Source organism: Malaclemys terrapin, chromosome 24 (genome assembly GCF_027887155.1).
Source record: "Malaclemys terrapin pileata isolate rMalTer1 chromosome 24, rMalTer1.hap1, whole genome shotgun sequence".
NCBI lineage: Eukaryota > Metazoa > Chordata > Testudines > Emydidae > Malaclemys > Malaclemys terrapin.
Window position 1 is genome coordinate 17153455 of NC_071528.1, and position 23532 is coordinate 17176986.

The window sequence follows — 23532 nt, forward strand, 5'->3', positions numbered from 1 at the left end:
AGAACTACCTCCATCACAACTAGCTTTACAAAATATTTTATCATATTTCACACACTGTTTCTAAAGTAGGCACTGGTGTCAACCGACTTTCATGCTGGGTGTAACCATAACACAGGATTTAAAAGCAGGAATTCCTGACTTCTGAACTCAGGTATAACAACATCTATGCCCTTCTTGGCCTTGGACAAGTTATTTAAACTGTAGGACACAGTTTCCCCTTCAGCATTAAGCTTTAATACTTTCTATCCTACAATGTCTGTAGGATAGAAAATCCCTTAGATCTGTTGATATAAAGATAACAGCAACTGTTTGTATTTAAAAATATTTCCAGAGTGGTTTCTCTGTGCTCAGTACCTGCAGTTTTCTGGGCTCTTTGACGTCCTGCTTCTGCAAAGACAGCCATCGCTCGAATTGCTGCCCGCAGAATAGCCCAGCGGAACACAGCCACTGGGTCCATTCCTATCAGCTCCCGAACGTAGGCACTGTCACTACTTCGCAGCAAAGCAACAATATCTGGTCTCATGTAATCCATGTTCTTCTCTCGGAAATCCTACAGAACAGAATCACCAAGCCCGAAACACTAAATCAGAAAGGATTCCCATGGAACTGTGTTTTGACTAAGTGGATGTGTCAGCCTGAGTAATTCTTAACATGGTCTTGGTCTTCACTCCAAGACTTTCACAAAAAAACTAATCCAACTCTAGTGACACACCAAGTTTAACCCAGACCCAACAAGTTTTCTGTTTATACTGAATTGTAGGGTAGGAAAGGGAAAAGGAAAGGAAAAGGGCCTTTGGTGACTATTCAAAATCTGCTACATACCTTTATCTGATATTTAACTTTCCCTGCAAAGTGCCGGATGATAAAAGCAGGTTCCTTCACTGGTGTCCCAACAAAGAATTTGTTCTCCTCATGTTGCTGCTTGAACTTTGCAAGTAGGGTCTGGTTGGTGGCATGTGGAAAGCTAAGGACATAAAGTAGGAAACAGAGTGGGAAATGTCAGCTTCTTGCTCTCCAAGTATGAATGAAGGTAAGCCTGCTCATACAGAGAGCTGTGAACTGGTACAGTCCAAGATGTCACTAGCAGTGACAAACTGGATAAATATGCCCTACACCGGGGTAAGCAGCTTACAGTCCCGCTTTGGCGCTTAGAGAGCTGAGTTAAAGAGTTCATTTTTGAGCAGAAAACAGTCCACCGCAAAGCAGAATACTGTATTTAGAAACATCTATTGTACATATAGACATTTCATACCCACCTTCCACTATCAAACTTTGTAAGGACTGGTACTAAGTAGTTACATCTTACAGCACTTTCATAATTACATTCCACAGCCATGTATTTCATACTATCTCCATAATTATACAGTGAAAACTCCAAGTTTTGTTTACAGCAGCACTCAAGGACACCAACATACTGGCGTAATTTCTCAGAGAGGAATCCGATTTAGCTCTACACTGTACATATGAAGATCCCTCCCTCCCCTTAATCTGTTATCTACCATAACCATTAACTTCCTCTATTTCTGACATTTTCCCTTATGACACACACAGCAAGTCCTGAGGAAGAAACTTGATACTTACTTGCTTTCTTCATCTAGCAGATAGAAGAGGCCAGTGGGCTTCTTGCTGATTAAGTGAATGCAGGTCACGTTATCTGTATAGTCAATATTGTGCCAAGTGATCCCTTCACTTTGATACTCCTCCTGTGCAACTCAAGAAAATTTCCATATCACCACAGCAGCCAACCCTGTCAAGCCCTGCTAACTAAACACTGCATCCCACATCAGGTAGATACTGCCAGGTTTCAAGTTTGTTAGTTTATACAGTGGCAGTGAGAACCAGAAAAAAAATATTTCACTTATAGATACTAAATCATAGATTCTCTAATTAATATTTTATTTCATCTCTGTATGGTAAATTCCATAAGCCAGGCAGACCAGGCCTACAAAACACTGGGGAGTGAGACACAGAATCCATTTCTTTAAGGGCGACTGGCAGATATGTCTTGCCTGCAGTAAGCATTGCCTTGGTTCAGAAGATTTGGAGTTTTGTTTAATAAAGCTGTGCAAAGTACACCGCCACATACTTCTGTGCCAAACAACCTAGCAGTGCCAGCTCCACAATCAGCTTTTCTTCATGCTGTGAAAGCCAGAGGCAAATTGGTTTGGAGATAATACACTTACAATTCTGAGTAATGTATTTACACACCGGTGAAAAACAGAACCACGTGTTTAAAAAGAGAGAAGCAGCAGAATGTGAAGTGGAGGTGCTTTCTACATGATGGATGTTAGAAAATGCATCCTTGTCAATTGAGTGGAACTAAATCTGTCCAATTTATCTACTCTGTGTGATTTATAGGCACAACACGCTACAAAAAATGGTATTTAAGTTCTATGAACAAGTCCCTACTCAAAAAGATATATAAAGAATCCCTGAGGGAACCCACGCAGACAGAGATACAGGAAATGAATTACTTAAGGATTAAGGCTCTTCGGGAAAACAGAATTAAAAAACCAAAAAAACAGCATATAAACTATTTACTCTGGTTAGTCTGGATAACAACCCTGTCCTAAATTACTATGCTGCTGGCTCTCTACTGTGTTTACTTATGAAATGTGTGTGTTTGAGCAACTTTTTCCTTTACTTTTTTGTTTAAAGCTATTTACACACTGTTCATAAGATACATAATACAGAGCAATTTATCCCTCACACAGATTGACCATAGGACAAACTATTTTGTCATGACCCAGAAAAGTTTTTGTTTTTTTCTAAAGCCAGCAGCAAGAAAACAAAGAAACAACAAGCCTAAGGACACAAGACCAGATTCTAATCTTGAATGCTGCACCACACATCAAAACACATTGTAAAATCAAATACCATGCACCCACAAAGTGCTCTAGCTGATTTTACAGGACACACAGCATATAATTGATATGTATCCATGCAGTTAAGTACATTCTCTAACAACCATCAAGAGGGGGAAGCAATGAGAAAAACTGAATATTTTAAATACTGAATGTGTTAATGAAGACATTTAAAATTAGGAAAGTAATAGGTTTTTCCCAGATTGCAGAACAGAAGATGCAGCGTACCTTATTATTGGATACTATTTCTGTTTCTATGAGATGTGACAATTGAAAGATTAATAATTTTTGGATACAGACCCAGGACCAGTTAAAGCCAGAGGACAGAAAGATAAATCTCTATTATCCCATTGAGCAAACAAATGAGACTTCTCTCAAGCACTTTACTGCAGTTAAATACAAGTTAATAAAGAAACTGGACCCACAGGAAAACAGCCAGCTAACCCCCCTTTATACTGTTAGCTTCTGAAGTCGCACGGATTGTGGAAACACCTGTACAGAGACTTCTTGCCAGCCAAGTTGTTACAGAAAGGTTAAAGACATAGACAAGTTTACATTCTCTGTGGTAACCATAAAACACTCTCTTGATTACATATAGTCTGATTTACTATTATTGTATATGGCTTTTGTTCTACATTTGTTCAGAGCTTAGCACGGGGGAGGAGAAGAAGAGGGTGTGTGTATCCTGGTCCATGACTAGGGCTCCTAGCCACTCTGGTAATAATAATGGCTTTTAATGCCGTCTCATCTACGTGCAACATAAACTAATTATGGACATGCTGAGAAGCATCACTCTGAATCTCCTCATTCTTATTCGTTTAGAATATTGGCCAGATGTTTTCAGATTTACCAGGTACCTCCTATTTAATAACAATATGCCAGTGCATACATGTAAATCCAGTACCATCAAATAAATGCACATTGTGACACTCTGGTGCCATATGCCCCAGAATGGTAATTTCACTCTATATGCACACACCCAAAAATATGACCCATCTATTTTAACTGCATTAAGACTAATTCACTGCAGGATATCCAGGTACAAGCAACTAAATCGAAGTATTTATGAACGGATGAAATAATTTGAAACGAACCTCAACTGCTTTCCCAAACCTTTCCAAATTAACTTCCTTTTTGGCTACAGGAAGTTGATGAAGTTTCAGTCCCAAAATTTGTAACTTAGTTTCATTGTTATTTTGTGCTCGCCTCATCTGTTTTGTATCCTGGTGATGTAGCCCATCTTCTATTTAGACTGAGCTCTTTGAGGCAGGAGCCGTCTTTGTTGTGCATGTACAGTGCCTGGTACAATGGGACCCTGGTACCCGAATGGGGCCTCTACCATAATACACACACACTCCACAAAATAAACTAGGACCTGAAACAGGATTTTTAACTAAATACTTTCACAACTATAATGTTACAGCATAAGCTTCTGAAGAGGGGATACTTTCAATTTTGTGCAATGGTTAGGCACTTTATAAAGCGAGACAAATCAATACATGAATAAAAGTTTTTACTACCCTCCTTAAACTTTTGCTGGGAGATCATGCCTTCAATATGTGCTCTCTTACCTGTTCTAATTTGAAAATGTGTTGATTGAAGTAATACTGAAGCTGCTCATTTGCATAATTTATGCAGAACTGTTCAAAACTGTTGGTTTCAAAATCTTCAAATCCAAATATATCGAGCACACCAATGGACAAGCACTAAGAAAACAATGCAGAAATCCTGTTAGGTAGGCCATCATGAAAGTGAGTTAATCATACAATTACAATTGTGGTTGTTGACCATGCACTAAGCATGAGTAATATTGTCTATTCTAATATGACTGGCATGTTTAAAATTTTAACCAACACTTTTCAAGATGATAGAAGATCATTGTCTTTTTGACACCTATCTTGAAATCCCAGCTCTAGTGAAGTCATTGAGAATATTACCACTAACTTCAATTGGGCCAGGATTTCACTCCATATATTTGAGCGTACTGTCTTCTTGGGTGATCTTTGTTAGCGTTATGTGCACAATTACAATAGCTGAGTTTAGAAGGGTATTATTTCTGGTGAAGAACTTACTGTAACAGATTCTTCCATATCTTTCTTATTAAGAAGCGCATGATTAATTCGCAGAACAATCCAGTCGAACAGGGCACTGTACAGGGACTTTGCCATTGAATCACGAGCTGTGATAGCCTGCAAATAAAAAACAGCTCATTAAGTTGGCCTGAAATATGAGGACTTTCCTACAGTGGTGCAGTATCAGTCAGAAAAAATAAGATTGCTCCACTGTTGAACTTTTCACTGACATAGTATAAGGGCTTTCAGTGCCCTAGCTTTGGTTTTGTTTGTTTTTATTTTAACATTCATTTGTATTGACTCACTAAATGTATAATACACAACTTTTTCCACAAGCTGACAATGGGAGTTTGGCCATGCCTATTTAAAATATGTATTTAAGTTAATAAAGTAAAAATCCCACAGCAATCCAACAACATGATATTCACAGCTCAGATGTAATCAGGGACTATTTTCTGGTTAGTGATTTTAAAGAGTAAGAAAAGCCCAAGACAACTGTTCTAGCATTTTTACCAACAGACTCCCAATGCAGGTCAGCTATAGGGTAAATGGCCAAGTTCCTTCTTCTAATGCCTTTAGACACTCACCTCGCTGAGACTATATGGCAGGATAAGTTTGTCATTAGCAGTCACCGTTTTTCTTTTTGTCAGCACTTCGACTAAAATTTCTCGTTTGACCTTCACACAAAAAGCAAGAAAAACAAGAGTTACTGACAACCTTAAACGTTAGCTACCTGACCAACAGCAATATGGTGACAGCGGTAGTTACTAATTCCTCAGATACCGAAGTCAAACCCTTAGGACAACTACAGCTGTGGTTGAATAAGTTTTACAAGTCCTTGAGCTTCTTAAAATCCTTTTTTCAGTTTACATGCAGTTAGGATTGATTTCTTTAGTGGGAAGGCCCCAATACTGACAATCTAAGCTCCACGTCTCTGCTCCTGATACAGAGCTGAAGAACTAACAGAGTAACCAGATTTTACCATTCCCATCTTTTGGGTTGTATTTCACCCCCTTTATCTCTCCCTGTCCCCAAGAAAGTCACTCACAGCGTGCACATTCCTATTCCGTATAGCAAGCTGGCTCCGTTCCCCAAGAAGATACCCCTACAATACTCCTATGCAGTTCTGGGGCAGGCTGAACTTGAGCAACAAAATGCTCCCAAGAAGTTATTGAGGCAGAACATGACAGCAGCTTAATGTTTATGGCACTCATTAAAGGGAATACTCTACCTTCAGAAGCTGAGAGAGGGTGTCCAGTACTTCTGGGGGTCCCACTTCCAACCCTTCATCCCGACCTGTGGCTCTCTTCTTGTAGGTAACATTGCCCAAGTAAAGAATAGCTGAGAGTACTGAAAAGATCCTGAAGAATAAAAACAATAGTGACTTTTTTTAAATTGCTGTTCTAATTAAAGTTAACAGGTTAATACAGCTAGAGTGCATAACAGAAACACAGCCACATCTATTTGAAGAGAAGTAGATGGCCTACAGCAGCCCATAAAAGTAGCCCTCTACTTTCCCTGCTTTCTAATGGGCTTAGCAAAGTAAATATAGTTTTGATGTCTTACAAATTAGAACACACCACACCATTCTGTTCATAATGCATTTTTACAGCACAGACAGCAATACAGACTACTTCACATCAATTTCACTGCCAGCTGTCTGCAAAAAGAGGCTAAACAATTCTACTTACTGTTTTTTAGTTGCTGGAAGAAAGCCAACCATCTCCATGGCTTGTTTTAATCTTTCAAAATCATGGCGCAGATCTTCCCCGTCTTCTATTTTCAAGTTATGCTACAGAAAAGCCCCACAACAATTCAGTTCACATAAACACATTGAACAACAGAGATACTAGCACAACTCTTATGCAACCACTCTAATGAAGGAAGATGAACCATCCAAAGTGCAGGCCTGAAGCAACTTTTGTTTTGCTCTGGCAAAGTCCAGAATTTTGTTTATTTCAATTTTCTTACAGCAACTGCAAGACTAAGCTCTTACTTCAAACGCATACTCTGTCCCGTTTCCTCAACCAGTCTCCAGCTGAAAGATGCTATAAGCACAATCAACAGTCTTCAAACAGAAAGTGCAGTCTAATTACTGATATTGAGGTTGAGAACATCTCTAAAATAGTTCTACAAAGGGAATTTAGTGTCATGTCAATATGGTGCTCATAGGTTCATCTTTAGGACCTGCCATGATCTCTAATATGGGGTCCAGAAAGCTGAAGCATAGACAAGTTTGGGGAGGGTTAAGTCTCATCCACAGAGAGAAGAGTAATGAGTGGTTCATACCACGGTTTGTGCTGTTGATGCTCATGTTGCTGCATAGCTAAGAAGCAATGTTTTGTCAAAAAGCCACCTTTGCCATGTGAACTAGTTTCTAGATAGAGAATCATCACAGGACACAAGAGGAAACAAAGATTCTCTGCTCTGGTGTCCTTTATCACTACAACATCTCAAAGAGGGACACAGCACCTTCATCACTGAAGTTACACACAGAGTACCAACGTTTACCTGATTGAGGTAGAAATAATCTTCAGGCTGCTTGAGGTGAAATTCTTTACGTTCTTCCTCACTGACTCCAAGTAACAAATAATAAAACACATGGTAGTTCCTATAGATTGAAACATATTTCTACTTAATGAAGATATGACATTGGTTTCTCTTTAAGCCTTACATGCTTCCAAATTGATAAAACAGCACCTTTGCCATAATTACTACATTACATATCATTAGTGACACATACAGTGTTTAGAAAAAAATCCCAAGGAAGAAAATTACTCTTATCCTCTCATTTGTTCTTTATTATTAAAGTAATAAATAAAGAATTGTACTTCTATAGTAGAGAATTTACTTAGAAAAAGTAAAAGTGCATAATTTGTTTTCCCAGCACATACATCCAGATAAGCAGCACTGGTTCGAGAAGAAGAAACCTTTATATGAAATCTCAAAATGGCTTAAGTATTTCCTCCTTCTGGGTCCACTGTCACAAATTCATTTGTATGTAGCAGTGTCCAAGTGCACAAAGGGAAGGTGCTTAAAGGTGACTTGCAAAGGGAAAAGAACTGGGCTGGCGTCATTTTTGCTTTTATGACGACTGGAAAACTAGTGTCAAGGAACAGCATTTTAACTTCAATTGCTAGTTAACATGTTGGATAAAGAAGGTCTTTGTACTCCCACTCCCATTAACGTCATAGAGCTCACAAGTGATCCGAGACAGACCCCAGCCTCCAAACAGTTCTTCCACCAAAACTGGGCTTGATACTTCAGATATTTAAGGTAAAAAAAAAAAAAACAACCAAACAAGCAGAAAAGTTCTCTGAAAAACCTTCAGGCCTTCTACATAAATCATAAGCAGTGGGAAGGGGTGTGTTGGGGGGGGGAGGGGGGGCAATTTGTGAAAAACTTTGTGCGGCTCACCTTTAAAATGTTTAATGTCTATTAGCTCTAACAAATACTGGCACCATGACATGACTGAGCTAACTTTATTTTCGTAACTCTAAATAATCCTTGTTATCTGATCAGGACTGGCAGCCATCATGCTAGGAGTATATTTCTAGAGAGCACTGATCAGTACATATTTAGCCAGTATTAATTTGGGTTCAGTCCAGCCTTTTGACAGATACACAAACTGCTGATGACCTGCCCACACGTACCAGCAATTCACCCCAAACTCTTCTCATTGTGATCTAGTCTCTTGTCAGGAGAATTAGACAATTGTGGAATTTCATTTATATGAAAAGACTGTGCTTAGAGAGGTGGACATCACTGATTATGGAAGAGACATTCAAACAGACAGTACAAAATACGAATCTCCTCTTACCTTTCATCCTTTTCCTGAGAGACCAGGCGAGATTTTTCGAGCAGATATTTTTCAACAACAGCCCTGCAATCCCCCAAAAGAAATAAAACATGAATGGGGCAACACAGTCAAACCGAGCATCTGGATATTAAACACTAAACAGCAACTAGCTACAAGTGAGTTTATGAAGATTTCATACACCCTAGAGCTCAAGGTAGAATGGCCTCCTTGTCACCTCTGATAGCCTGAGACAAAAAGCTCAGTTGTATTGTGCTGGCTTTGAGAGGATACAATGAGAATGCTTGAAATGGGCAGCTACCCTGAGGAACATTTATCTTTTTGGTGCTTTATCTTGGTAGATCTAAATGGAAAACGATTAAACTAAGATTAGCTGTTGCTGTAAAATCATAAATACTGTACACAACTTGATTTTGCCAATAGAGCTGCTTATCACTTTAGGAACTCAAGCAAAGGCCACAACATTCAGAGAGAATATAATAGAAACATTGTTGCCAGACTTCCTGAATTTGCTGGCCCATACTGGACCACCCCACCAGCCACAGCGGGAGGTCAGAAAGCAGGGAATTCTATGTTGGAAACTGTATGGCGAGTAAGCGACAGAACAATCTACTCTTCCACAGGGGATACAAACGGACAAAGAATGAAGCCAGAACTGAAGTAGCCTTTTCTCATGCTGGAGACAGAAAACAAATGAATTCACATGGTACCAATCTCCTGAGTTGGGGTGACTTCATCTGTAAAGATGCCAAATTAATCCAGAATGATACTTAAAGCACTGAAACAGAGTGGAGGCTTGTTGTTCATCTCTGACGTGTGAAGAAACAGCAATGATATAAATAAGACTTTTCAATGGAACATTGCAGCGAAACCAGTTAACTGTTACAATTTCAATACCTGGCATAACACAGACAGGTTTGCGGCATAAACCAAAACTCCTTTTTAATGTTCTAAACTATCTCATTCCACCTCATGAAAGCAAACATTTAATGTGTTTACAGAAACGTGGTGTGATGCTGCTATGTATTCTGCATACAAAGTTTATTCACCAAGACAGAAACAGATTTCAACGTCTGACGTTAGATGGATAATTAAGTGCAGAGACTACACACAGAAGGCAATTATTGGACAAAACCTATTACTTGTAATGAAGGGTCCAGTATAACATCTAACTGTTGCTGTAATAAATAATCTTTCATCACTTTACACACCTGATATAAAGTTATTCCACTTTTGGATAGCAGCACTCCTAAAGAATAACCTGCAATGTTTAGTATCTATTGCAGAGTTCAAGTTATATTTAGACACCATCGTATTGATTTTTTTAATGCGTTTTGTAACTACGATGCCCTAGCTAAAATGAATCTACATTTGGGAATATTTTTTGCCAACCCATATCTAATCCTCCACTCCTCTTCAGCTACATTAAGCCCAAGTAATAGCTAATGCATCGGTACAGAGTTTTAACTACCTTGTTTAGTGTCATCATTTTCTCCTGCACCTGTCTTTCAACTGGTGTGTGACTTTTCTAAAAAAACTTCCTCACTTCTATTTCACTTCTCCCCAAACTCTTTTCAAATAGTAGATCTGAAACTATTTTAAATTACAACATGGAGAGGACAATGAATTACATGGAACAGCCACCATTTAGCAGGAAATTAAATATACAGTGACAATCTTAAGAACATAAGAATGGCCACAGTGGGTCAGACCAATGGTCCATCTAGCCCAGTATCCTATCTTCTGATAGTGGCCAATGCCAGGTGCTTCACAGGGAATGAACAGGACAGGTAATCATCAAGTGATCCATCCCCTGTTGCCCATTCCCAGCTTCTGGCAAACGGAGGCTAGGGACACTTCAGAGCATGGTTTTGCATTCCTGCTATCCTGGCTAATAGCCATTGATGGACCTATCCTTCATGAAATTATCTAGTTCTTTTTTGAACCCTGTTTATAGTATGGGCCTTCACAACATCCCCTAATTTGGTGACCCCTAGTTCTTGGGTTATGAGGAGTAAATAACACTTCCTTATTTACTTTCTCCACACCAGTCATAATTTTATAGACCTCTATCATACCCCCTCCACTTGTCTCTTTTCCAAGCTGAAGAGTTCCACTCTTATTAATCTCTCCTCATATGGAAGCTGTTCCATACCCCTAATCATTTTTGTTGCCCTTTTCTGTACCTTTTCCATTTCCAATATATCTTCTTTGAGATGGGGCGACCAAATCTGCACACAGTATTCAAGATGTGGACATACCATGAATTTATATAGAGACAATATGATATTTTTTGTATTATCTATCCCTTTCCTAATGATTCCCAACATTCTGATAGCTTTTTTGACTGCCGCTGCACATTGAGTGGATTTTTTCAGAGAACTATCCACAATGACTCAAAGATCTCTTTCTTGAGTGGTAACAGCTAATTTAGACCCCATCATTTTATATGTATAGTTGGGATTATGTTTTCCAATGTGCATTACTTTGCATTTATCAACATTGAATTTCATCTACCATTTTGTTGCCCTGTCACCCAGTTTTGTGAGATCCTTTTGTAACTCTTTGCAGTCTGCCTGGGGCTTAACTAGCTTGAGTAGCTTTGTATCATTTTTTCCAGATCATTTATGAATAATACGTTGAACAGCACTGGTCCCAGTACAGACCCCGGTGGACACATTGTTTCCCTCTCTCCATTCTGAAAACTGATAATTTAATCCTGCCCTTTGATTCCTATCTTTTAAGGAGTTACTGATTCATGAGAGGACCTTCCCTCTTATCCCATGACAGCTTACTTTGCTTAAGAACCTTTGGTGAGCGACCCTTGTCAAATGCTTTCTGAAAATCTAAGTACACTACATCCACTGTATCACATGCTTGTTGATCCCCTCAAAGAATTCTAGTAGATTGGTGAGGCACGATTTCCCTTTACAAAAAACATGTTGACTCTTCCCCAACAAATCATGTTCATCTAGGTGTCTGACAATTCTGTTCTTTACCATAGTTTCAACCAGTTTGCCTGGTACTGAACTTAAGCTTATCAGCCAGTAATTGCCAGGATCATCTCTGGAGCCTTTTTTTAAAATTGACATCACATTAGCTATCCACCAATCATCTGGTACAGAAGCTGATTTAAGTGATAGGTTAGATGCCACAGTTAGTAGGTCTGCAATTTCACATTTGAGTTCCTTCAGAATTTTTGGATGAATACCATCTGGTCCTGGTGACTTACTGATGTTAAATTTATCAAATTTTTTCGAAAACCTCCTCTAATAATACCTCAATCTGGGACAGTTCCTCAGATTTGTCACCTAAAAAAAATGGCTCAGGAGTGGGAATCTCCCTCACATCCTCAGCCACGAAGACTAATGCAAAGAATTAATTTAGTTTCTCCGCAATGGTCTCATCTTCCTTATGTGCTCCTTTAGCATCTCAATCGTCCAGTGGCCCCACTGGTTGTTTAGCAGGCTGTTTTTGATGTACTTAAAAAAAAAAATTTGCTGTTACTTTTTCAGTCTTTGGCTAGCTGTTCTTCAATTTCTTTTTTGGCATTCCTAATTATATTTGTACACTTCACTTGCCAAAGTTTATGCTCCTATTTTCCTCAATAGGATTTAACTTCCATTTTTTTTAAAGGATGCCTTTTTGCCTCTGCTTCTTTTACTTTGTTGTTTAGACAATATCTTAACTTGTATTAACTACATTGTTAATTGTATTACTAATTTAAACTGTGTTATTAAAAACATGGCTGTGTAGGGATATATTCAAATAGATTAATTATCTTGGCCAATGTGGCCTATCATACAGAGCACTGGACTGGACTCAGGACATCTGGGCCTATTTCCAGCTCTACCAGTAGCATGCTGGGTAAGCTTGGGCAAGCCTCTTCCCCTGTGTGCACCTCAGCAAACTAGGGATGAGACGAATACTGACCTCTGACCTACTGAGGAAAAGCACTAGGTATTGTTTTTACGTGGGCTATGAAAAATCCAAACGAAATGAAGTTATGTATCTCTGAAATCACCATCCACAGAAACAGATCATTCACATATGAGGAATGCTCAAATGAAAAGATATTTCATACTCCATCAAGTCTGCACAAGAACATATAGTTTAGCTCCAGAAAGAACTTCATGCCATACTTACCCTCGGACAATACCATTCTCCAAATAGTTAACTTGAATGAATTTTCCAAAACGACTGGAGTTGTTGTTATGGGCTGTTTTTGCATTTCCGAAAGCCTGTAACAAAGCACAGGGTGAATCTATATTTTCATCAGTGAAACAGAGTAAGCTGGTACATAGCTTCCACTGTTCATTGTTCATCCAACTACTGGTTGGCACTAAACACCCAAAATCCTAATGAACGAGCAAGTTGCATGTGCTATAAGAGTGAACAGTTGCTAAGACTCCTTTCTTATTTGTCATATCAGTACATTTTGCTCAGACAATATTTCAGGATTTGAGGAAGGGGGCTTTTAAATTTATTAGAAATTACTTTAATATGCAACACGAACAGCCAAGATTAAAGAAAGCTTAACAAAGGAAACCTCAGTTAAACAGCCTGAATTCATTAGAAAGCAAGTATGAGCTTAGAGAAGGATCTTGTGTAGGGGAAAAAAGCTGCAACTACCAAGGAAGTACCTCTCCGTAGTCAAAACCACAAAGTGAGCAAGCTTCCTGTTCCCAAAAATGAATCCCACCCTCTGTGTTACAAAGTAATATAAAAGTTGCTTTGTCTTTAAAGAGAAAATATGAAAATAAAGTCTGTTTTGCAAAGTTAGCCTATTTGAATTCTGAGGATTAATCAAACTAATCTTGTAGGAAAAATGGAAGTTCACAGATATGGCTTTGCTTAGCAGAAATTCATCTTGGAATTGCTCTCAGAATGAACTGGTCCTTTCAACATTTTTTCAACTAATGAATGAATTTTAGGTTCATTAGTATTTCTCATGAAGAGACTTGCATGAGCAGCTTTCAGGAGTAGAATTCAGTCTGACAGTCTAAAATCTCTGACCAGAGAAACAATAATTAAGCTGCTAGAATTTGTTTCCTCTTTTTTCACTTTAATGAATAACTTTCCCCAGGCTCAGAGAAGGATGGAAGAGGAACAACAAATACTGCAGCCAGGACACTAAAGACAGTAGATCACTACCTCCAATGCCTCTAACACAGGGGTTCTCAAACTTCACTGCACCACAACCCCCTTCCGAGACCAAAAATTATTACACGACCCAGGAGGGGGGACTGAAGCCTGAGCCTGCCCAAGCCCCGCTGCCCTGGGGGGGCAAGGCGGAGCCCAAGGGCTTCAACCCCAGACAAAAGGCCTGTAACCTGAACCCTGCCACCCAGGGCTGAACTCTCGGGCTTCAGCTTCAGCCCTGGGGCTCAGGCTTCAGCCATGGCGACCCCATTAAAACAGGGTCGCAACCCACTTTGGGGTCCTGACCCACAATTTGAGAACTACTGCTCTAACACAATGACATGTCTGTTCAGCTTGGCATGCCCCATCCGAAAGGGTTCCAATTTAAATGTCATTAACCCACCTACTCAAACTCTGCCTGTATTGCTGTTACAGATTATAGATCAGTTTTGGCCTAAAATTATTTGAATGTGTCCACCGGGGTCTGTACTGGGACCAGTGCTGTTCAACATATTATTCATAAATGATCTGGAAAAAATGATACAAAGCTACTCAAGCTAGTCAAAGGGTTAATTTAGGAGTAGCTGAGGGCAGGAAGCTAGGGATGGGGGGTGGGACGGTCAGTTGGAGATGAGCTTTCAGGAGTGGGGGTTCTTAGGATGAGCAATGTGTATGTGGAATGAGCAGGTAGAAAGGATGTGTATGCATGATGAGTGAGGAACGAATGGTGTCTGGAATAGACATGGTGCACATGGAATGGGTGGATCTGAGAGTGGAATGAGTGGCTATATCTATGAAGAGTGAGTGGATGGGTGGGTGCAGAATTAGAGGATGCACAACTGAAAGGAAGTAGGTGCAGAAAGCATTTTGTCTGTGGAATGCATGTGTAATGAGTTGGGATAAAGTGAAAGAGGGTGTGTAATAAATGTGTGGAGTGGGTAATTAGGATAAATGGGCAATATGTATTTACAGATATATGTACATTTATGCAAATTAATGTAAATGACCACAAAATTATTTTTAAAAGCATCTGCTAGGTTATTGTTTCCAAGTGTTGCAGGTATTGGCTCCCTTTTGTTGTAACTCTCACCCGATGTTAAGACTTTAAGATGCATTCCATGCCAGGCAGTCTCCCTGTGGAATCTATACCCTAGAAGTGCCCATAGATTTCATGATTATTCAGGTTATGATTTCTCTGGGATGCATAGTCTGTGTATTAATGGAGTGCACCAAATCTGAAGATATCAAGAGCTCCAGCACAGGAAGAAAACATTATTGAAACCTGTGTTATCCTATACTTAAAGTTGTAAATTGGGAATTCTGAACAGGAACACTTGCTGCTGCTTAACAGACAGCACTGAAAACAGTTTAATGTCCCGCCATATCCCTAACATTTAATTGTGACTTTTTAAAATGTTTATCATTTGGTATTAAATCTTAATAAAGATCCTTTACACATTTTTTAAAAATAGCCAGAAGTCAAGACAAAAATCAAACCAAATTAAGGTTTTATAGCTGAGATATATTTAAGGGGATCTTGTCATTTGATTAAAATGCACACAGAAATGACCTAGTGCAGTCAGAGTGTGGAAAGGCAGTAGTTTAGAAAATATTACACCCCCAAGTGTGAACTTTATCTGCAGAAAGTTCTGCCACAAACATTTCCTGTGAAAACTTCAAGCAGCCCCAGTTATGAATTCCTAGATGAAATTTGTGTTTCCTAATATAACAAATCCATGGAATGATTTCACCAAAAGGCCATGTATGACACAATCCTGAAAATGACAGCCATAAGTAAACCACTGGTACAGTTATGGCATAAGAAATCAATGGTGCATTGCATCAACGCTAATCACGCTGTTTCGTTTGCAGTTCTCACTGGAATCCATACTTGTACTAGAGTACACTACACTGTTGCAGTTGCACTGTCAAGGACACATTTTCAGGATTGCAATCAATTAATGTTTACATCCTTGTAAATTGCATATTACACATCAGCTACTGAGATACTGAGCATTAGCTATGGATTTATGATTACAGCTTTGCTTGTGTTATATCACCAGCATTCCTTAATATATTCTTGTTAACTACCACCTAACAAGTAATTCTCAATGTTATCTCTTTGATTTTACTCCACTCACAGGCACGGACCTCTGAGGGAACACGCAGATAACCCATTTTGGATATGTCTGGTATATTTAGAAAACTTGGCTGATTAATCTATTTTATAGTTAATGGAACTGATGCCAATCCATAAATGGGAATTCTTGTGACATCAGAACAATGAACAATCCATGACACAAGAAGTTAAATCTGCCCCTCTCCACCAGGCATTGGTTTAGCTATGGCTTTCAAGATAACATCACCAATTACTTCTCATTTAGAGTAAAAAAAAAAAAATCAGCAGTATTATACCTCACCAAACTGCAAACTAGGAAAGACCCCCGTAAAGGATTCGTAGACCTACTCTGCAGAGAATCAACTACACCTCTACCCCGATACAACGCGACCCCATATAATACAAATTTGGATATAACGCGGTAAAGCAGTGCTCGGGGGGGGGGGGGGGGGGGCGCGGCTGGGCTGCACACTCTGGGCAGATCAAAGCAAATTCGATATAACGCAGTAAGATTTTTTGGCTCCAGAGGACAGTGTTATATCGGGGTAGAGGTGTACATGCAAAAAATTAGTCTTAAGGCTGTCAGTTTGCCACCTACTAAAAAATCCACACAGTGTACTAGGTTTGCCCAAGTACAATCTATCTACAAGCAAGCAGGCATCCTGGAGTTAGTTAAGAAGAAATTCCATAATCCTTGTTTGCTGAAAGACTTTTTACTGATTACTCATGCAAGCAATGCATATGATTTAAAACTATCCAATTTCAGAGTAAAACTATCCAATGGCTCAGATGACCTCACCTCTGGTATTTAGTCTAAGCACACAGCAAATTCTTAAAAGAGGATATAAAATATGTTTTATATAGTTTTTTTAAACGTGTTTACTGGTTTTGTCTCATTGTCAATTACACACATTACTCCCTTTTACACATTCTAAATAGCCAAAAATTTCAAAATACTGAGTAATGTTTGACCTTACACCCAAAATCAGAAGCAAATACCACTTCAGCATGCTTTTTACCCCTTACTTCATAGTGCTCTATATCATGGAGGACAGGACTGAGCATTATTTACTGTATAATTTGGTGAGGTTACTAAAATCAAAAGTTACATTTTCCTCTTAAAACCAGCAAGGCTGAACAATGTTTTAACAGGATTTACAGGTGCAAGCTACACCATATTAAGTCAGGTCTAAATTAATTTAAGAGGGTCCACACACAAAGTTTCATCAATTTATCAAAGTCTGTTTTTTTTAAATCACACCTTTAGTTAAAACAGAACAATTGTGTGTGGGGACCAGGCCTAAATAAGTTTTAATTCACAGGTTTAGTTATTTCTGAGCAAGTCTGTGTGTGGACATACTTCTTTTGGAATAAAAGTATCCATACAGACTCGTGTTGAAATAAGAGGTGTGAATTAATGCCAATTTAATTATTTCAGTGCAAGTTTGTGTGCAGACCCCAGGTAACTGAAAATAAGGGTCTATAAATGAAAAAAAAAAATCCCTGCTCACAAAACCCTCCCAAAGTGAAAGTAACAAGAAAGGAAACCTAGACAGTCATAAAGTAGACACTGTGGTTGGCTATTAATGCATCCGAAGAAGTGGGCTGTAGTCCACGAAAGCTTATGCTCTAATAAATTTGTTAGTCTCTAAGGTGCCACAAGAGTGAACTAGTTTCATTACTCTGGGAGCTAAAGCAACCCAATAAATCAGGCTCACCATAGTTGGATCCAATGCTTGATGGACATCTGCACCCAACTAGCAAACAGGAGCGGCAAACAGGAGTTTTGCGAGGAAGTTCTCCAGGTGAAGGAGAAGTGACTAGGTGACCTTTGGGATGAGTTTGCTGTCCGCTGTGTGCCTGCTTGACTGAAATGTATAATGTGGTCTGTTGGGAAGTGGTAGGGGCCTGTATGCTGAGCCTACTATAGTTTCCTAAGGAACTCTATCCTTTTATCCTAATCCCTTTAGAATCCCTTAACAAGAGAGTGGGTCTAACTCAGGGAGAATGAGCATTTAAAATGCCAGCTAGTAAGCAACTAGAAGAGCTAGAAAACTGGAGAAGCAAGTGGGTGAATTAAGAGAGGGAGCAAGAGAGCTAGATATACCTAAAAATATTCTCTAAACTTAGGCCAATAACCCCCTCACACACAGGGCAAAAAACACCACACACACACACACACACACACACACACACACCAAGACAAAACACACACAAAAGACCCTGCAAGAGTAAAAGCAATGCAGCCAGAAGTCCAGCAGCAGGGTAGGGGTGTGTATCATTTTATTGCAATGAATGCAGCACGTCTGATTACCTACCTTGTGGGCTGGTGACGTGTGTGTGCATTTGGTACAAGCAACTTATGGCCCTCAGAGACCGAGTACGGGCTCCTGAGACTGGGGTGGGTGAACTGCAGGAGCTAAGGGATGCAGAGAGGTATATACATGAGACTTTCTGGGACAACAGAGCAGCCCCATCCCCAGTCTGGCAGCCACCACACTGGTGAGGAGGATGAAAGTCCCAGGGAAGGATAACATTAAGGTGGAACCATCCTGTAGTTGGGGCCCTCCTTCCACATGATGTCATGGTATCTTCTTGCACGGAGGATACCTCTCCGGGAAAGGGGACTCCAGTTATTAGGAAGAGACAGGTAAAAGTACTGTGAGAATTGATTATTAGAAATATCTGTATTTCATTTTGTGATGACCAGGAGAACTTCATGGAGAATGGCCTGCTGAGTGCCAAGGTTGTGGACCTTTTGAGATATCTAGACAGATGTATGTACAGTGCTGGGGAGGAGCTGGTGGTCGTGGTACTTGTAGATACCAATGGCATAGGTAATGAAGGAGATAGCTCCTGGAGGCCAAATTTACACTGCCAGGGAACAGATTAAAGTCCAGGACCTCGATGGCTGCATTCTCTGAAATGCTGCCAGTTCCACACACAAGGCCAGTTGGAAAGGCAGAACTGCAGGGTCTCACTGAGTACATGAGACAATAACATTTGGAGGAGGGATTTAGGTTTATTAGGAACTGCAGAATGTTTTAGGACAGGAGGAGCCTATACAGGAAGGATGAGCTCCAACTACACCAAACTAGGAGCACACAGTTTGGACAGACACATCCCTTAGGGGAGGATTTATTAATGCGAATATTCTATATCCTAGTAAAAAGGAGGGAATCGAAGTTGACAAATAGAGTTAGAAACTGAAGAGAAGGAGTCAAATAAAAAAAGAGTCCCATCCAATTGCATTACACAAAGGCAGACAACTAAATATCGACAAATTTTATAAGTTCTTGTATACAAAAGCAAGAAGTCTAAATATTAAGATGGGTGAACTTGAGTGCCTGGCATTAAATGAGGATATTGATCTAACAGGCATCACAGAAACTTTGTGTAACAACGAGAATCAATGGGACACAGTAATCCTAGGGTATAAAACATATAGGAATGACAGAGTAGAATGCACTAGTAGGGTAATGGCACTATATGTGAAAAAAGCATAGAGTCAAATATATTTAAAAAAATCTTAAATGAATCCATCTGTATCATAAAACCACTACAGAAAGAAATTCCACGCTTCAATAGTATGAGTATAGCAATAAGAATATACTACTGACAACCTGACCAGGATGGTCATGACCTTCTCATAAACAAACTAGGGAAATACAACCTAGGTGGAGCTACTATAAGGTGGGTTCACTGGTTAGAAAACCCTTTCCAGAGAGTAGTTAAAAGTGGTTCAATGTCAAGCTGGAAGAGCATATTGAGTGGGGTACCGCAGGGATCGGTCCTGGGTCCAGTTCTGTTCAATATTTTCATCAATGATTTAGATAATGGCATAAAGAGTACACTTACAGAGTTTGTGAACGATAAAAAGCTGGGAGGGGTTGCAAGTGCTTTGGAGGATAGGATTAAAATTCAAAATTATCTGGACAAACTGAAGAAATCATCTGAAGTAAATAGAATGAAATTCAATAGGGAAAAATTCAAAGTACTCTACTTAGGAAGGAATAATTTGTTGTGCACATACAAAATGAGAAATGACTGCCTAAGAAGGAGTACTGGGGTAGGGCGATCTAGGGATCATAGTGGATCACAAGCTAAATATGAGTCAACAGTGTAATACTGTTGCAAAAAAAACAAATATTCTCGGATGTATTATCAAGAATGTTGTAAGCAAGACATAAGAAGTAATTCTTCCGCTTTACTCCGCGCTGCTAAGGGCTCAACTGGAGTATTGTATCCAGTTCTGGGCGCCACATTTCAGGAAAGATGTGGACAAATTGGAGAAAGTCCAGAGGAGAACAATAAAAATTATTAAAGGTCTAGAAAACATTACCTATGAGGAAAGATTGAAAAAATTGGGTTTGTTTAGTCTGGAGAAGAAAAGACTGAGGGGTGGGGTGAGGGGGGACACACACATGATAACAGTCTTCAAGTACATAAAAGGTTGTTACAAGGAGGAGGGAGAAAAAAATTACTTGTTAACCTCTGAGGACAGTACAAGAAGCAATGGGCTTAAATTGCAGCAAGGGAGGTTTAGGTTGGACATTAGGAAAAAACTTCCTGTCAGGGGAGTTAAGCATTGGAACGTAGTACAAAGTACACAGCATGTGGTCCAAGAGGGGAGTAGAACTGAACTGCTCGTAATGGCGACCAAAATGTAATTAAATTGCCTAGGGAGGCTGTGGAATCTCCGTCATTGGGCGTTTTTAAGAGGTTAGACAAACATTTATCAGGAATGGTCTAGTTATTACTTAGTCCTTGCTTGAGAGCAGGGGACTAGCGTAGATGACCTCTCAAGGTCTCTTCCAGTCCTACACTTCTATGATTCTATGGTGACAGTAATTCTGAAATGCTCAGGGAGATTAGAAAGGCTACAGAAAACAGAAAACCAAATCATAATGGGGGATTTCCATTAGCCCCATATTGATTGGGAACATGTCACCTCAAGGAGGATGCAGAGATATAATTTCTAGATATCATTAATGACCACTTCTTGGAGCAGCTAGTCCAGGAACCCACAAAGGGAGAGGCAATTCTTGACTTAGTACAAAGTACACAGCATGTGGTCCAAGAGGGGAGTAGAACTGAACTGCTCGTAATGGCGACCAAAATGTAATTAAATTTAACATCGTTGGGGGGGGGGGGGGGGGGGGGGGGCCCTGAGGAGAATTCCAAAGAAACCCACCATTGCTCCATTTAACTTCAAAAAGGGGAACTAACCCCCCTCCCCCCTGAAAACACACACACACACAAACAGGAGGCTAGTTAAGTGGAACTTAGAAGGAACAGTCACAGGAGTGAAATGCCTGCAAGTTGCATGAAAACTTTTAAAAAACACCATAATTAGAGGCTTAAACCATTTTATACCCCCAATTAAAAAAAAAAGTAAGATGACCAAAGATATGCCACCATGGCTAAACAGCAGAGTGAAAGAGGCAGTTAGAGAGAAAAAGACATCTTTTAAAAATGGGAAGTTGAATCCTACTGAGGAAAATAGAAAGGAACAAATTCTGGCAAGTTGAGTATAAAAGTATAATTAGTCAGACCAAAAAAGAATATGAAAAGCAACTAGCAAAAGACACAAACTAACAGCACCTTTTTTTTTTTTAAGTACATCAGAAGGAGGAAGCCTGCCAAACAATCAGTGGGGCCAATGGACAAGCAAGGTATTAAACATAAAGAAGTACTACTTCACACAACGCAGTCAACCTGTGGAACTCGTTGCCAGGGGATGTTGAAAGCCAAAACTATAACTGGGTTCGAATTAAGAATTAGTTGAGTTCTTATGTTCAAGGAGGATAGGTGCACCATTGGCTATTAGCCAAAATGGTCAGGAATGCAACCCCATGCTCTGGGTGTCCCTGAGCTTCTGTCTGCCAGAAGCTGGGTCTGAACAACAAGGGATGGATCTCTTGGTAAGTTGCCCTGTTCTGTTCATTCCCTCTGAAGCAGCTGACACTAGCCATTGTCAGTCGGACCCAGCATGGCCATTCTTATGTTCTTAACTGGAGAGAACAGCACAGTCTTGGTCTGTAAAGGCTAATGACATGACCAGTGCATGGCATCTGAATGTCTGGGGAAGTCTGGACAAGCCATATGATGAGTGCACTTAAGGGCAAAAGTATTTTATCAGTAAGATAAAAAACCAACATGTCAAGCCACATTTGACATCATGTAACTAGAAGCTACTAAGTTTTAAGTGAATAAAAAAAGGGAACTGCCATGCCTTTTGTGACTATGGTCGTTTTAAAAAGCGTATGTCCTCAGAATAGCATCTACTTTAAATAGAACATAGTCTACACCCACTAAATATATTATGCAGGCTTTTGCGGCAAATGTGAATGAAACCAGAGCTGAAGTACCACTTAGTCTTGGCCCACCTCATACCAACATCACAGACTCAGCAGATCTGTAATATAGGAGACTGAGGGCTGGCAGCAAGCTCAAACTATTTTACTCTGTTTTCCATTTCTAGCGGGTTGGAAAATTGATAACTTTATTTTCCATAACTAAGTTTGGCAGCTTCTCCCTAGTATGAATTGTCTGCGCTCTGGGAAAGCCTCCCTTTTTCTCCCTTTGGGGTTCTGCTGTCATATTAGTTTGTTTTTTGCAATTTTTTTATTTATTACAGAGCATGGCTTACAAGAGAAACACAGGCAGTATTAATAGCTTGGTCCACACTTATTTGGAACCATCCTTTGAAGAGAATTAAGTTTCATGAAGATGCCTCCAGGAATATATTATCCAAATGGCAGAAGAGTACCTAGTGCTGTTTTTATTTCACCTGTCATCTCCATAATATCCTTGAGTAACCTGGAATCCTCCTGTCAAATCAAACTAAGACAAGAATCAAAATTGTTGCACAACTGAAGAGGTACCTCAATCTATTCCACAGTCTGTACTACCATCCTCCACTTCAGAGGCACCATGCTTTATTATTTCAGTGGATTATGAAGGCCACTGTTGTAATGAATCCAAGATATTCACATGTACCAATATTTGGTTTCAGAAGCTGGCTGGATTTTTTAGCTGAGTCTTTCAAAAGTAGACATTTACAATGAATTTCTACCACTCCCAAATTATGCAAGTGGGTTTGCCAAGAATGGCTCTTATTTGGAAACTACTGCCAGTGAAGTTTATCAGCACTTTAGAAGTCCAGTATTTATCTTTTTACCAATCTTACAAAATCTCTAACACATATTCTGTGTGTCTTTTAAATATTTTCCATACTTCATATTTTTCCTTGACAAAAGTGACCATACAGAATTCATGGAGAATTCCAAAACTATGTAGTGAAGTAAAGCCTTCCCAATCATGTGGAATAAGCCTGGAACATAAGTTTCTAGAAGGACTAGTGCAAAAGTTTGATTAACCAACCCAAACGTTGTCCTTATAAAAAGCTCCCAGGAGATGCAAATTCTTTCAGAGGGAGATTGGGATAGATCACTCCATAATAGCGCTCTTCTGTACACTCCCCCTGAAGCTCCAGTATGGGCCACAGTCAGAGAC

At 39.6% G+C, this 23532-nt stretch overlaps 1 protein-coding gene across 10 annotated transcripts in view; it reads right to left on the reverse strand.

Moving 5' to 3' along the window:
• The window catches only part of MYO9B (myosin IXB), a 76933-nt gene that overhangs the window by 30564 nt on the left and 22837 nt on the right, over positions 1-23532 (reverse strand). For all 10 annotated transcript variants that reach the window (XM_054013599.1, XM_054013597.1, XM_054013598.1 and 7 more), the window contains exons 3-13: positions 12900-12994; positions 8757-8819; positions 7448-7547; positions 6628-6728; positions 6168-6297; positions 5524-5613; positions 4937-5053; positions 4436-4570; positions 1582-1703; positions 823-964; positions 355-550 (exon numbers count right to left, since the gene is read on the reverse strand). In XM_054013599.1, the coding sequence (XP_053869574.1) occupies positions 355-550; positions 823-964; positions 1582-1703; positions 4436-4570; positions 4937-5053; positions 5524-5613; positions 6168-6297; positions 6628-6728; positions 7448-7547; positions 8757-8819; positions 12900-12994 (1291 nt within the window). The remainder of the gene's footprint in view (positions 1-354; positions 551-822; positions 965-1581; positions 1704-4435; positions 4571-4936; positions 5054-5523; positions 5614-6167; positions 6298-6627; positions 6729-7447; positions 7548-8756; positions 8820-12899; positions 12995-23532) is intronic.